The 17567-nt window shown below is 33.1% G+C and overlaps 1 protein-coding gene across 1 annotated transcript; it reads right to left on the reverse strand.

The window, feature by feature from the left end:
* Positions 1–1831: 1831 nt before the first annotated feature.
* On the reverse strand, positions 1832–11616 carry LOC127727694 (D-beta-hydroxybutyrate dehydrogenase, mitochondrial-like). The gene is made up of 6 exons (XM_052234810.1): positions 11421–11616; positions 9588–9785; positions 8201–8353; positions 5621–5814; positions 4597–4836; positions 1832–2009 (listed from the first exon to the last, which is right to left on the reverse strand). Exons 1-6 carry the CDS (start codon positions 11614–11616, stop codon positions 1908–1910), a joined length of 1083 nt encoding a protein of 360 aa, XP_052090770.1. The 3' UTR covers positions 1832–1907.
* Positions 11617–17567: the final 5951 nt, after the last annotated feature.

Consider the following 17567-nt stretch of genomic DNA (forward strand, 5'->3'; position numbering starts at 1 on the left):
AACCAGGTTGGTTTGGCATAAACCCACCATAAGGGTAAGAATGTGGCCAAGGTGGCCGAGACCATGAGGGTAAAGGTTGGGTGCCCGAGTTGGGAAGCATATACCCACAATAGGATACTGGGGGTCTACAACCTGGCAAGTTCAAGCCCATAGCTGTACCTGGGACAGAACGAATAGTACCCGATGAATTAACAGGCCTAGATAAGATATGAGTCACCGTAGTTGACGTAAGGACCCACCCAAAAATGCATGACCGAACCTTGTGAAAGGGTCGGACAGTTAGCATTACCAGAAACCGTTGTCGAAACTCCGGTTAATGTACTGGTAGTAAAGGGGGGGGCTTAAAGGTAGTGACCCATCCAGGAGAAAGTACGAACCAGGAATAGTGACGAAAGGACTATTCAAATTAAAGTCCATAATTAAATTTAGTCAAAAAAAAAATAATTTGTCTAGAAATTAAAACTAAACAATGGAATAATTTCCAATAATACACAATATATAAGCAATTCAAAAACTTTCCAATAACAAAATTCTTCTCTGATAAATCTGTAATAGTAAATACACGTGTGACCAATGTCGCAGATGGAAATTGAATGGGAGAATATGGGTACACAGGGGTATATGTCCGGACCAGTGATAGTACGTTTATTTTTAGTCGGGGGATATTCCATCTGACCTTATGACGCAGTTGGGGTATACTCAGAATTTATGATGGTAACGTATTTATAGCTATAAAATGTTAATGAGAAGGTATTGGCATGGTGCAAAACATGGAAAAGCTATTGAACAATCTCGAAAACGAGTAAACTCTGCTATAAACAATTATGTCTTGAAGGACGGACACTGTATTATTCATCATCCTAATATATCCGAGCTCGAGAAATGATCTTGTATAGGTTTGACGGAACTCACTTATCCTGTATAGGATACGATATATATACTTAAACAACATTCAAGGGGGAATTGAAACTTTCCTATCATCGTACAAAATTCGCTCTTTCCCCGAAGTATAATTGGAAATGGACTTTCTAAGGGGTCTTTTTACGGGAAGGGGAAGGGGGGATTCTGATGAGTGTGTATAGACCCACTCACGTGGCAAGATTAAGGGGTTATGATCCTTTCCTCTATTGTACGTCGGATCATATTAGGTTTTTACTTTCTTGCGATACCGCAGGAAGTTCTGTTGAGACCATCTCATGTCTACCATGAGTGACCGGTTCTGAATTGGTACCAGTTCGTGCTTAACTGTTTTATGATCTACAAATTGTTAATCTTCACTAACCTGACAACCAGGGGGTGATGCGAATATGAGCCGACGTATTAGGGGATCATGGCCCTCGTTCTCATTTATATTTAACCTTGAGGAACTTGAGCATCCATTGTCACCAATGGTGCACAGACTTGTCAATTAAATCAATTACGTCGGCATTCTGCTATCATGTCAGATCTCGTCATTCGAAGTGAACTGTGGCTGCTATTTTCCACATAAATTATTTGTTTGTTATGCTTTGCCTTAAACTAGATTTTTCAATTAATATTGCTTCAAACTATAAATTAGCGAATTGATAGACGCTGGCACTCCTTAATGCAATCTATAGTTTAAAGATCCGAGCAACAAATGACTGGATTGACCTTTGCTAAATTTCTTATCTTCTCCGATACGTACTTAATTTCAGTTATGCAAGTAATTTCAATCATTCGTTTGTTCATTACTATTCCTGTCTACTTAATAATTCAGATTTGTGCGTTCCAAATAGGCATAGATCGAATATTTGTGATAGAATATATGATATAAAGCATCTAACAATTGACCAATAAAACTGAACATGTGTTGAAAAATGTATGAATTTTATTGTTAACTTATGTTAAATATATTTCAATTGATGTATATGTATTGTCTTGCATTTTCAAACAGACTGATCACGTGGTGATTTATAACACCCAGTTCTGCTACTCCAAATAAAGTCACTAATGTATTCTGGTAGAAAGCTGTCTATTCTGGCCATTATCTGCAGACATAAAATTGCCAAGTCTCAAAAATGAATAAACAACAAAGACATCAAATTATATAAAACATTTCATACGAGTGTGTAGCGAAGTACCTTTCTGTCTAGCTTATTGTAATTTCTTAAGATAAATGAAAACATTTGCTGATACAATAATGACATAATATAAGTAAACAAAAAGTATACCGAAGCGACAATGTTACATTGACAACCCTTACATTACATGATTGCGAGAACATTTGTCAAAATGTGATTGATTAATTGGTATTTGCTTTACATCGCATCAGCACAGGAAGGCTATTTCGCGGCGATAAGAACGAAATAAGCCTAGCACGTAATAAATGACATGTCACATGTAAACTTTAGAAAATACCATGAATGAAAACTTGAGCTATATGAACTCACATATAACGGGACTTATATCAGTAGAGATACCTGCTCTGATTATAACTTAGCCCCTAAACTAAGTATAAAGAATAACAGATTAATACTGTAAAGAAAGTCACTTTGAAAAACTTCTGAAATGATATCAACCGAACACCGAACACAGAAATTGTGGCTCATTGAAAATGGAAAAAAATTGGGATACCATATCTTTAAATGCAAAGGGAATTATGGACAAAAAGTTGATTGAAAAAATGAAAATAATATTCCATCGATTTCGAACGTTCATAACGCTTTTCTGGATTTACTTTCATCGGGAGCGTTCAAACATTAACATTTGAAAAGCCATGGATGTATAAATACGTACAAACGTTAGGAGCTTTATGACAAAACGGACCTAAAAAGAATAGTCAATCTATTAGGTCACCTTTGTCTGAGGGATTTGGAACCTTAGTTTTTTTTTTATTTCTTAATTTCTCAAAAGGGAATTTTTAGAAAGTAAGATATAAATCATGTTGGTACTTAAGCAATGACTACTGAGCTAATGTTACCTTCGGGGACTTACAGTCCACCAGTAGTAGTGTCGACTCAGTGCGCGTAAATCAAAATAACACTCTATTAATTTCGTGCGTCCGATGTGTTTTTCTGGACCTACCTTTATCAGGAACGTCCAAACATAAATATTTGGTATGTATAGGTCCGTAAACATTAGAAAATATATGACCAAAAGAGAACTAAAAAAATAGCCTAATTCATCTATGGTCAACTTTTCCTGAGGGAGTTGGAACCTTAGTTTTAATAGTTTCCTAGTTTATCAACGGCTAATTTTAGAAAAGTAGGATATATATCATGTCAGTACCAAAGCACTGACTACTGAGATGATGATACCCCCCTCCCCGAGGAATAATAAGATGTGAATATAATATTCCACCAAACCCTTAATGCATGAAAACAAATTAAATTATCCAACTATGGATTAATTATACATAACTTGTTAAAATTGAAATAATTTCAAGCCAGTGGAAAACTTGAGGCTTTTAAAAACAATTTAAATATTGGGGTCCATAGCGAAATGATATAATATATTCAAATAGGATTTCGTTACCATAAATTACTTAAAACATTTACTAAATTCTTGTATCCCTGGGATGTGTTTTAATTGATTTTAGTCGCTGATGCATGAATTTTTATTGTTAATTTTTTGGGGCTTTTAACTAGCTTTCAGTAACTGCGAGTACTCTCAAATCGTACTTTCGTGTTAATTTGACCTGTTGACACAATTTGTAATGCATTTCTGTAATTTAATGTTTACTTATTTTGTGTTATATCTCGTCTCACTATTAAGTTTGACGATAAATGTTCACTTCTGTACTCGTACTCTGAACAACTAATTTATTTATTTTGTAAAAAAAGTTTACTTCCGTACTCCTAACAACAAAATTATTATATTTAAATTACCTGTGTACGTTGTTTTATTTAACGCCATTTTGTCCCAGGTAAGAGTTGTCTTATTGACACTCTTCCTACACCTTTTGTATTACTATGTGTAACGTCTATGTTATAAAGGCACCTACGTTTTAATATTGTATTTATATTGTGTCATAGATCAAACTTATTCGTTCAGTGTATGTTTACTTGTTTTTGTTTAAATGTCTTTTTAATCGAGTTAAGCCATTTTAATTGATATTTTATAGTGTGTCTTTTTATGTTGTAATGTTACACTACTGTCTCATGTTAGGGTGAAGGTTGGCGCCTGTTAAAACGTATAAACCCGCTGCATTTTTATGCACCTGTCCTAAGTCTGGAGCCTGTGGTTCAGTGGTTGTCGTTTGTTGGTGTGGTTCATAGGTGATTCTCGTTTCTCGTTTATTATATAGATTAGACCGTTGGTTTTCCTGTTTGAATTGTTTTACAAAAGTCATTTTGGGGCCCTTTATAGCTTGCTGTTCGGTGTGAGCCAAGGCTCCGTGTTGAAGGCCGTACTTTGACATATAATTGTTAACTTTTTATACATTGTGACTTGGATAGAGAGTTGTCTAATTGGCACTCATTCCACATCTTCTTATTTATATATACAGAACTTTTATTCAAGTTTCGTCCTTTGTCTTAGTTTACTGAATATTCAAACGTAAACTCTTCCATGGATACTTTTAAAAATAATTGACACATAGACAATTGTTAGATATTCAATGCAAGAACAACTTACTGCAGTTTTGTCTATAAGACCACATCCACCATCAACAAGGTATCGTGGCTTAGGGTGAACATTTAATAAAGCATCTTCAATTGCGTTTAAGACTGGGTTAGGGGTAGATGATGAACCGGTCTCCCCGTATTGCCTCATGTTTTCATATGGTAGATAGAAGTAGTCTTTCCCATATACCGCTTTAACCTCCTCTGATGCTTTATCCCACATCTGTTCACAATCTGCCTTCACTCTCTTGCACTGAAACAAAAACATATTAAAAACATTTAAACGACGGAATTTAACCTTCTTTTAATGAGCCTTAAAATCGTGTTGAAAATAATTACGTGGTAGACTTTGGATATACCATAAAAAGATACGATAATATCTTAATTTCGCTTTTTATGCTGGGCATCTTTTCAGATTCAAAGTGATGATAATATTTGGTCAGTTAACTAAATCAGTTGTGTATGCCACTTTCTGCATGTATTGTTACGTGATATACAATGCATTGTGAATTGTTGCTTTAATGGTCTTCTCCTATTTGGTCGAATTACTTAAACTAAATATAATTATATTCTTACACTACTTAGAACAGGTATACGGTAAACATAATATAAAAGGCTTTCATTCGTTGCAATCGTAGATTTAACTAATAGCTATTGGTATATTCAAACATGTCGATATAATCAAGAATTATTTAGGTAAATGTATTCTTTACATATTTGATAGGACATTTTTACCAATTCTGGAAAATTTCACCTTTTCACTACTCATCGTATGACACCCACAAAATTGATACATATAGATATCAACTATCAAGCATATTTCCGTCAATTCTACATAACGACAAGTTCAAATGTCATTAGGGTTTTGTTTCTAAATTAAAAAAAAAATATATAAAACTTATTTCTGACGGAAGAAAAACAACATAACTGTATCTGTGTTGAGCCAAACACACACACATGCAAAATAAACGTATCAAACATTTTTTTTCAAAATACGTTTTAATAAATCTTTTTTTTTTTTATCATTTCAAGTTTACCATTTCTGTACTGCTGCAGGACGTTGCCGCATCATACTCCCCAGGTTCTATTATAGACACTCCAACGCCAAACTTAATCATCTCAAGTCTCAAAGAGTCACTCATTGTTTCCACTCCATGTTTTGATATTTGGTAGTTTGTGTTACCTGGGTAGTTAAGTCGCGCCATTACACTAGAAACATTCACTATTCGACCTAAAATTATAAATTCGCGAAAATTTAGTCTACGATGTTATTATGCTAAAACGGAAGTATAGACCAAAAATTACTTAAAAAACCTTTACTAAATTGTTTCTTGGATACAAAATTTGGATTGGAAGTTTGACTTTATCTATAGAAATCTTATTTCATATGAGACATCGCATCCATATTTTACGATGATCTTGTTTATAGGCCCGTAAAACTAGATACGACCCATGTAAACTTATCGATACTTTAAGTAAACTTATCGATACTTTAAGTAAACTTATCGATACTGTAAGTAAACTTATCGATACTGTAAGTAAACTTATCGATACTTTAAGTAAACTTATTCTTAAATGTTATTAATCTAAAAGAGAGGCGAAAGATACTAAAGGGACATTCAAATTCATAAGTCGAAAATAAACTGACAACACCATGGCAAAAAAAGAAAAAGACCAACAGACAAACAATAGTACACAAAACACAACATAGAAAACTAAAGACTGAGCAACACGAACCCCACCAAAAACCGGGGGGTGATCTCAGCTCTAACTTTGTAGTAACTTGAAGATCTTTTCTTTTAGTATTGAAAACAATGTTTATTTATTGTTCGAAATTGACTTTAAGCCGCCTTTCAGTAACTGCGAGTACTCTTAAATTGGTGTCTTTGTTTTGTTCTTCTCACCGATCTAATGAATCAAGTCCTTTCCAAATGAGTTTTACAGTTTGTTCTTATATTGTGCGATTATTACATTGTCCAATGTAAGGGAGGATTGAACGTCCACAGACATGTTTAATCCTGTCACATTCTTTATGTGCCATCACCAAGTCAGGAGCCTGTAATTCAGTGATTGTCGTTGGTTGCCAAATTTTTTGTTTTTCTTTTATTCGTTTTAAGCATTAATCAGGACGTTGGTTTTCCCATGTGAGTTGTTTCACATTTAGCCATCCCAGGACCTTTTAAAGTTGCTTATACGGCATCTATACATTTGTATTAAGATCACCAAACAAATATATATACACTTATGAGTGCTCTTCTTTCGTAAATCCTCATCAAAGGGTTCTTACCACTTTCTTTATATTTATTTCCCTCCTAAGGTCAAAGTCAGAAATAAACTCATCATACATACCAGGATTAAAAATGTGTACGCCAGAATCGCGTTTCGTTTGTAAAAAACTCATCAGTGACGCTTGAATTCAAAAAAGGTAAAAAAAATGTCAAATGAAGTACGGAAGCTGAAGAACATTGAGGACCAACAATTCCGAAAGGTTTTGCAAAATACATATACAGCTAAGGTAATTTATTCCTTGGGTAGAAAATCCTTAGTATTTTGAAAAATTCAAAGTTAAGTAAACAGCTAATTTATGATTATGACCAAAACAATGATAAATTCATGTCAACACAGAAGTGCCGACAACTGGGCTGGTGATACCCTCAGGGAGGAAACCTCCACCAGCAGTGACATCGACCTAGTGGTTGTGAATCAACTCATCATAGATACCAGGATTAAAATTGTGTACACCAGACGCGCGTTTTGTCTGCAAAAGACTCATCAGGATGCCCGAATCCAAAAAAGTTAAATAGGCCAAATAAAGTACGAAGCTGTAGAACATTGAGGACCCAAAATTCCGAAAGGTTTTTCGGAAAGCCGATTAAGCCCAGGGAACCTTTAGCATATACAAATGTTCAAGATTTTGTGTAAAGAGTATGTAAAATGTGTACAGATATCTGTCATATCTATAAAACATGAACAGTTTGTTGTTAATGCACTGTTGATAAACTATTGCAACCTTTTGCGAGTGTTTTTTTTTTAATTTAACATCGAAGCTCTCCAGACCTGAATAAATACACATACATGTGTACTTGAGAGACACTACCAAGTTAAATTGTTGCTTTTTTGAAAGGCCTTGTTTTGCATTTTAAGCTACATTCAACTCATGACCGACAGCAGTGATAATCACTCATGCTCTATGTGCATTCGAAATTAAATGTTCAAACACTCTGAACCTTTACCGATATTTGAATTCTTTGATTAGTTATTCTTTAAATCAATATTATGATTATCAATAGTTTCCGGTTCTCGTTGTGCAACAGATATGCTTTAATTAGTTGTTATAACCGTAAACGTATAAACAATTGTGAAACATTTACCAGGAAATGTTCTATGTGACACAAGACCACTTTCCTTCTGCAAAACGATTATTTTTGTGTTTATAGTGTCTCCTCTAATTGCACTCTTTTGTGTTTCAGTTTATTTGTCCTTATTAATATCTACATGATGTATAAGTTAGCTCTGACTGACTGCTGATCTTTGCGAAGAATTCTGTCTTTTCTAAGATTCTTCTCCACCTAAATTTATTTTTCTTTCGTACTTTTATATTCCACGTGAAAGTTTACCTTGGTTTTTCCTGATCTGTGGTAAGAATGCCTTAGTAACCGATATCATTCCATACAGGTTTACATCTAATACAGCTCTATAATGATCCATGGTACATATTTCCACATCTCCATATATGTTGAATCCGGCATTGTTTACTACACCCCATAAGCCTGCATATTTTCAAAATTTAAAAAAAAAATGCACCTAATTGAAAGGTTCATTTATAAGCCTGAAAGTGACCTATGTATTCCCTCATGTTTTCAGGTGACGGTTTATTTTGTCATTACGACACATCTTCGCATTTTCACATTGTGCAATCCTCCTTACCAATATATTTAATAATTTTGTTTTATTTATTTTTATGCGGTTCAGGGCACAAACTTAAATCGAAGGAACCTTCCCACACTTTGCCAAAATATAATTTGTGTCATGCTATTTAAAAAAATATATACTTAATTGAGTGTCACCTACCTTGTGTTTAAGCTATTAATGTGAACTAACCTTGAACATCTTTATTTTGTAATGATTACTAGTATACATTGTAAAGCACAGTTATATGCAAGGATAGGAAGCTAGAGAAAAGAATTTGAGGTGAAATATGAAGTGGTATCGTTCATTGTATATTTTCAGAATTTAAAAATATGTTTGGTTACCGATTTTGTTTTCATGCAACACAACGAAATAGGTAAATTCACCGTGAAATTTTATATTGAATAGAAATGCACAATTCAAATTCTGTGATTTCCTTGATAATAATTTTGCTTTCGGTATTTGTAAAAAAAAATCACCATAAGATAAAGATAAAAATGTTTAATGCAACTTAATTACATTTTGTATTAAGTTTGCAGCCTTTAGTGAAAATCTTTACAGAGCATTTATAAACACTGGAATCATATCAAAAGTAAATGTGCGTTTGCTGTGTATTTCTTCAAATGTAGAACGTCACTTCGAATGTGTCCCATGCCAATGTCATATTTTGAACTCGCGTTGAGATTTGTTCTCATTCTTCTTATGTAATAAACCTCTCCGCTGTGTGTAATACTTACACCAGAAAATGATTATCTTTTATGAAAAGCAAACATATAAACTGCAGTTACGTTGCTATATCTAAGCATAGAAATTGTGTGAAAAACACCATCTTTTCAAAAGTTTGAGACAACATCTTACATTTTTGTGGTTCTTGTGCGGTAAAAATTATTTCAGACATTTGATTGGGGATATAAGCTTTAACGTATTCCGCCTTTTTAGCGTCTTTTTTGTTTGAATGTGTTTTTGGTTTGTTTTTTTGTTTGTTCTTTCTTTTAATTTTGAATATAGCGCTTTTCCGTGATTTTCATTCTTGCGATTTGTTTGGCTACACCTTTCTGGTTTGTTAAATACATCCCTCTGATTTGTTAACTTTACCTTTTTGTTTAGTTTTGGTATTCACGAAAGAAACAGCAGCTTTTATTTCGTTTATTTTGGTGACATCCATCTGAATTACGTGCACATTTGACTTTCTTTTTTTAAGTTTATTAGCTCCAGCGCTATCGGCTTTCCAAACAGTGGCAAATACATTGAAACCACCATCCGCTAGTCGGTTGGCCAAATGATGTCCAAAACCTGAAGACAATAATGATGTCCAAAACTAATTTACAACAACAATTGACCAAAAATAGACACGGGATTACACGGATCACGGCACAGATAAATCATAGTACAATAAACGAGCGAACTTGATGGTATGTATACCTTTTGCAATTTCAGTTATATTTTTTTTAGAGAACATTAGTTTTCACTTAATGTTGTTAATATTGGTTATGACATTTTTTTCATGCCCGTCCATGTTGTCAACCAGTGAGACATCTCAATATCAAACAATTCTAAAGACTATCATTGATTGAAGATGGTACTAGGCCAAATAAGAAGAAACATATTCTGTAATTATTTTTAATCAAATATTTTAAATCCTTTGAAAAACAATATTCCTTTTATTTTGTTTGAACCTTCCAATAGAATAATAAAATAAGGAGATGTGTTTTACCAGTTGATCAGCAGATTAAAGAATGAATTAAAATCGAAAATTTAAGAAGTGTTTGACTACTGGAAAAAGTCCGCGTAGTATGTTAACCTTTAAATTTGGCCGGAAAAACTCCACGTAGAATGTTAACCTTTAAATTTGGCCGGAAAAAGTCCACGTAGAATGTTAACCTTTAAATTTGGCCGGAAAAACTCAACGTAGAATGTTAACCTTTAAATTTGGCCGGAAAAACTCCACGTAGAATGTTAACCTTTAAATTTGGCCGGAAAAAGTCCACGTAGAATGTTAACCTTTAAATTTGGAACGACAATGTTTGCAAGTATATTCAGCGAAAGACACAATGAACCATACACGTCCTATAAAAAGTTAAATCACAAAAATACTGAACTCCGAGGAAAATTCTAAACGGAAAGTCCCGAATCAAATGGCAAAATCAAAAGCACAAACACATCAAACGAATGGACAACAACTGTCATATTCCTGACTTGGTACAGGCATTTTCTTATGTAGAAAATGGTGAATTGAACCTGGTTTTATAGCGCTAAACCTCTCACTTGTATGACAGTCGCATCAAATTCCATTATATTGACAACGATGCGTGAATAAAACAAACAGATATAAAAGGTAAAAATGTCAAAATAGGGGTACAGCAGTCAACACCGTGTGTCAATTCAAATTCTTTCTTCGACCGAGACTTAAAACCGAATTTGTAATGTCCACGAACAACAGTACGGATGTCACATGTGGAGAAGAATGTGCCTTTCTTTCTGGAGCACCTGATACCATCCCTCAGTCTTCAGGTGTTTTGTTTTAATAATTTTTGTAGACTGGTGACTTATGAGTTTTGATATTCCCATTGTATCGTCCGCCTCTTTTTTCAGCCTGGTTAATAGTATAATTATACTTGACACCTATTATTAGTTGTATGTTACCAATTTTGATATAAAGTGTTCCGTAGCCGTCATCACTATTACATAGAAGTATTTCATTCATATCTACCAGAAACAATGCCATACTTACTAAAATCGTTATCAATATTTACTTTTCAAAGCATGACTAAGTCTCTCTTTTGATTGCACGTGTCTAATTTTCCAAAACATAGCCAAATTACATTATTATGATACTTAAAGAAGAAATCAATGATATTGTGTCCAAAATATACAGTTATACATATACGATTTAAATTTAGTACCTATAGATTAATTGCCTTTACTTACCTGTATCACATCCAGTAATGAGAACACATTTTTTTTGAACGGGTAACAGCTTTTTATAGTTTTGCTCCAAGAAAATAAATGTTAATTTCAGAATTATTAATAAAAATATGTAGACATAATAATTCACACAAATATTGAACACAAACCAAATGAAGAAAACAATACAAAGTAAGCGATAGGCAGCCGTAATGTTCATTTTGTGTAGTGATATCATGGGAAAGATAAGAACCTTGACACATGTTAAAGTCAACAGCAAGTATAAAAGAGAGCGACAATAGGAAAAATTCTAAATCAAATATGTTCGCGAGTCAAATCCCAATAACATACCAAAACTGAAACAACCGAGATATATCAGCATCCAATCTGATCTTAAACAATAGACAATTGGTAATTTTATATGTAAAGTTATATGAGTCTGAAAAAATTTAACAGAGATAATTAGAGATCTGCTTTCAAACCAAATTCATTAACCCACAAACATACTGACACAGATTATCACATGATATCTGCTGTAGTTGTTGTAATCGTTGTGTAAAAATGTATTATTACAACTTATGACAATGTTTTCAGAAAGATCAGTAAAACAAAAAAGCCGATAAACAACGTTGAATGCAAACGATATGGACCTATGAAGTCTTATAAAATAGGACTAAGTATGATAAAGCCACTTTTTGGCCTCTTGAATTCGAAAATCAAAAGATATCATAAATCTAATAAACAACAAATTTCAGATGTTCACAAAATTGGTCTGTCGGACATAAGCGCTTATATTTTAAAATTTAGTCTTAAACTTGACGCATTTAATGCACTACAAAAAATGGCCTCATTTTGAGAACTTGTCATAATTACTTAGATATGAGCTACATCCTTGCACAAAAATATATTTTGCTTAAAAAATTAGGTGCATGCATCAAATCTGTTTTTCGAGCTTTTGCATGTTTACCGATTACAGTGTGCACAACACGCGTTGCTCTTGATCAAATAGTTTGTAAAGCTTAACACATAAAATATAACGTTTGGGAGCATCACAGACAGAAAGGACATAAACAGAATAGCAAAACTCTTCTTGGGTCAATTTTTGCGGTTTGGGATACTTACAAAAAGAGGCGAACGTTTCCAAAACACGTTCGCTAGGATCGTGGCTGTAGTGAAGATTTATATTTCAATGAACGTAATCTACGTATGACTAGTTAATTATGCAGTGAAGGATTTCGTAATACTAAATTACCTAAACATTTCACTTAATTCTTTCATAGATACAAATATTTGGTTTGGAAAAATGGCTGTACTTGTAGATTTCCTATAACAGACGGGATATCACATCCTAATTTTTACGGTAATGTTGTTCATAATGCGCGTAAATTTAGATACGACCGCCTGTCTAAACTCATTGATCCCTTGAATAAACCGGTTCTTAAAGGTCTTCAAATTAACACCGTATTAAGATCTTTGAATAATGATTTTATCGGTACTAACATTAATATTATTTTTTTTTTTGATAAATCAAATCACAATTAAATATGTATTGCTATATGTAGTTATGGTTCTATATGCTATGTACGTATGTTTGACATTGCAAAATAGCATGCTTTTCTCAGACTGGTTATGACGTACTAAATCTGTTGGACATGTAATGATGAATACTTTGGTCTGAGAGAACAAGCTATATTTATTAGATGTTGATGACTTTGATATAAATCACAGTAACTGCTAATACTCTTAGAAAGCTACTTTGTGTCTTTTGTTCTTATAATAGTTGTTGTACTTACAACCGATCTGATGAGTCAAACCTTTTCCTACTAGTTTGTTCTTATGTTGGGCTGTTAAACCACTGTTCCTGGTTAGGGAGGAGAGTTATAGCGTACAAAATTTTTTAACCCCAGCCACATTATATATGTATCTGTCCCAAGTCAGAAGTCAGTCATTGTGTCGTTGGTTGCTGTCTGTCATATTTGGTTTTTTTTTTAATATTGTTATTCATTAATTAGGCAGTCGGTGTTTTTGTTTTTTTGGTTTGAATGTTTCATATTTTGTCATGTCAAGACCCTTTGTAGGCGACTGTATGGTTTGAGTGTTGGTCATTGTTAAGGTTCGTACGGAGACCTATAGATGCTTGCAAGCACGTCGGTTGAACTTAAGTGGACAAAGTTGTCTCATGGTCAATCATATAACATCTCCCTATCGTGTACAGTAATAAAAATATCCCGTTTCGACCTTCTGGACAAACCTTGAAAGATGAATGGCGAAATTTATTAGGTGTTATTTTTATGTGTATCTTGTGTATAACTTGCCTTCACATTGAAGCAACATTGATTTATTTTCGGTTTCAAGACTGATCCTTTTGATATCTCTATTAATTTTTCTTCGCAATAATTTAATTGATTATTATATGTTTATAATATGCTTGATAGCACTATATATTTTTTATGTTCATGGGGATAAACATGAGAAGTTACCAGTTGGTAACAAAGCTGTTATTTTAAGCGTCTGCGATACTGGTAAGTTCGTTACAATGTTTTTGTTAAACTGCATTTAAGAATATTTTATTTTATTTGACACCCAGATATATAGGCAAACAGATCAGAACAGTATTATGGAGTTAAGGTGGTACCAAACACCTTGACATAAATTAATGTGGTTCGTTTAATTTTCAAATTTTCATTAAATTTGACAAAATATTTACTTTGACCCTTTGACAAAAATATAAAACTTTTCAAAAAACTTGAACCACACACTTTATCAGAAAAATTTCTTGGGATATATAGCAGTTTGACAAACACTTATTTTTACATCGGATTACCGTGAGGGCATTCCGGTATATTGTTGCCACAGACATTTCTATCCACGTGACTTTCGTTTTTGACTGATAACCGAACGCAAAATAACATTCCTTATCGCCTTGTTACATATCAATTTCATCAATAAATATTCATGAAAATTATTTTTAAGAACATAGATAAATGATATAAAAATGTTTTGTCGTGAGAAATATGTATATCAATAACAAATCAAGAATACCGAAAATTTGTGTTAACACATGCGGAAGAATATCCCAAGAACATTTTGCAGGAAAATATGAATGCCTACTCAAATCCAATCTATTAGAAAAATCGAATTATTACAGAAGAGTGTCCACCATGCACTTGTACTGCACTATTATTAGAATAGTAGAATAGAATGATATACAAATGGATGAAAATTATATATACATGTAACTATTATATACAAATATGAATAAAATATATAACAACAAACCAGAGTATACTGATTTGTATCACTACAATATAATAGTTATTACGATGAGGATATACCCTGTAATTTATTCATCATCCACGCACGAACTTGTCTCAGAAAAAAATAAATCTATGTACCTTAACCTCACTTTCAGGTATAGAGATGTGACTTTTTTCTGAGACAAGTGCTTGTGACCATCCACAAGAACTTGCGGTCATCCGATGTACAGTACTTCAATACTTTGATTATCATTGAGAAGCTGAATATTTCCTTAATGTACCACCTTAATTTATTTATTTATAATTGATAAAAACCAGAGACAACGTAATAATATTATATATCTGTTGACTATGGTGCCCGGATGCGGTCATTTCACCTTTTCGCGTTTTCGCGTTTTCTCCTTTCACTTTGCAAACGCGAAATCGCGAAATCGAGAAATCGGGAAATCGGGAAATCGAGAAAGCGAAATCGAGAAATCGATTAATCGGGAAATCGGGAAATCAGGAAAAAATCGAGAAAATGAGTAATCGGGAAATCGGGAAATCGAGAAAGCGAGAAAGCTAAAACGCGAAATCGAGAAATCAAAAAAGCAAAAACGCTAAAACGCGAAAGCGAAAACACGAAAACGGGTATTGAAATAGATTTCTCGATTTCGCGTTTTCGCTTTCCCCGAGACCTCGATTTCCCGATTTCTCGATTTCTCGATTTAGATTTCTCGTTTTCTCGATTTCCCGATTTCCCGATTTCTCGATTTCTCGATTTCGCGGGAAAGTGAAAGGAGAAAACGCGAAAAGGCGAAATGGCCGCATCCGGCCACCATAGTTTTTTTTTTTATCTTTTATTTGCTTTTCACTAGTCAGGATTTTACATACCCCCATACACTACCACCTGACAAGGGTATCAAGGGCTAAATACAGAAAAATAATGCAATATACAACATGTATCTCTGACTAATTAATTTTTAACAATAAGAATATTTTAGGTTACTTATAACTTGTATTTGATTGATCTCTCCTCTCTCTCTCTCTCTGACTTTCTCACATGCAACACTAATACTTTCACTCATCTGTTTTGCTACAATATGTATCATGACCTACTTTTTAATACAATGATTTTAAAGACCGACATAAATTTGCTCATAGTTTATAACTCATTTCTTTTCTCTTAACTAAACACAGATAATATGAAAACAACACTTAGTTAAATATTACATGTAAAGGAGACCAAAATTGTTCCCAGACTTGGACTTTATCATTTTTCTTTGCAATATGATATTCAAGAAATTGGTATTTCTTTATTTTATTCTTTAACTCAACCATATTTGGTTTTGTTTCATTTAATTTACATTTATATATATAATTCTTTGTAATTATGACTAGCAGATTCAATAATAAACTTTCATGTTTGCAACCAAGAAACACATTCTCTTTGTTGAGATCAAAGTTAACAAACAAAAAAAGTTTCACAATATTTGAAAAAGACTGCTACAATTGAAAAGTTATTGGGCATTCAAAAAACAAGTGTTCAATGGTTTCTTCTCCAAGTTTACAAAAAGTACATAACTTGGTATCTTTTAATTTAAGTTTGTACAAAAAGGTATTAGTTGCTATAATTCTATGCAAAAATTTAAATTGAAAGGTTCTTAAATAAGCATCTCTACAAGACTTTTTTGTTATCATGAAATATTCTGATCATTCTGTAGTATCAATAACTAACAGTTCTTCCCATTTCAAAAATTTGATTGTTGGTAGTTGAATAACTACATCTACTAAGTGTTTATATACAAATTTGGCTTTCACATTACACATGATTTTTTTTTAAGAAAGTATCACCAGTGTTAGACTTATCCAAATCATTATTTAGACAGTTCTCTTTAAGGCATTTTTTCATAGTGTTAGGGATTTTTGAAATCAGACCATAATATTTGATAAAATTGTTGGTTCGTACTTTTTCTTGAAATTGCTCAAATTTATAAAAAATCATATTTTCATGATTAATAAGGTCACTTACTGACTGCACACCCCCCTTTTCCCATAAAAAGTAATACGGGAAATCATCCATAGAAGAAAAGTTCAAAATATCTAAGGATAAAATGTCGCTGACAGAAATCTCAGTAATATGTTTTGCAGCGGAAAAGCATAGTAAAACATCCTTCCATAAAGAATTTTTACATTTTTTAGAAATCTCAATCAGCTTTTCTTTCTGAAGATGTAAAACCCTTTCACCCCCTTACTGCATAAGGTCTGCCAGTAACAACTGCTGCCAGCCACCGCTAGGGTTTGACAGCAGTCTTTTTATCCAACTAATTTTCAAAAAGATATTGAAGGAATGAAGATGTACCATATTAAGTCTACCTTGTGAAATATCACCAATAAGTGTGTTTCGCTTAATTCTGTCTGATTTTCCATTCCATATGAAATCATAAAATAATGAAGTGAGTCCCGTTAACCTGGAGTGTGATAGGTTTGGTAACGCAGTCAATAAATAAACCAACTTTGAAAGAGCAAGTGATTTAATAACTGTAATTTTTCCCAATAATGTTAGTTTTCGATGTTGCCAGCTCTTCAGAATTGCAGAGACCTGTTTAATTTTCTTAGCAAAATTAATTTCTGTGATACAGCTTAAATCTAATAGTCGAGTAACATTAACCACACAACTTCATTTTTAATGCACCCACCTAACATACGGCTAAATCATATACCATTCGAAAGCATATCATCTGTACTATCTTTTTTGTCCGGTCGTCAAATATTCGTACGGTGCATTTTTTGTCAAATCGCGATGAAAGGTCAAGGACGGACAATTTCTAATTTTACAAGACGTCCGTATTTGTGCATATTCTGTCTTTGAAATAATAAAATTCTGTATGGAAATGTGAAAAACTTTAAGAATAGAGACTATTTGTCAATTATC

Source organism: Mytilus californianus, unplaced genomic scaffold (genome assembly GCF_021869535.1).
Source record: "Mytilus californianus isolate M0D057914Y unplaced genomic scaffold, xbMytCali1.0.p SCAF_2, whole genome shotgun sequence".
NCBI classification, from domain to species: Eukaryota; Metazoa; Mollusca; class Bivalvia; order Mytilida; family Mytilidae; genus Mytilus; species Mytilus californianus.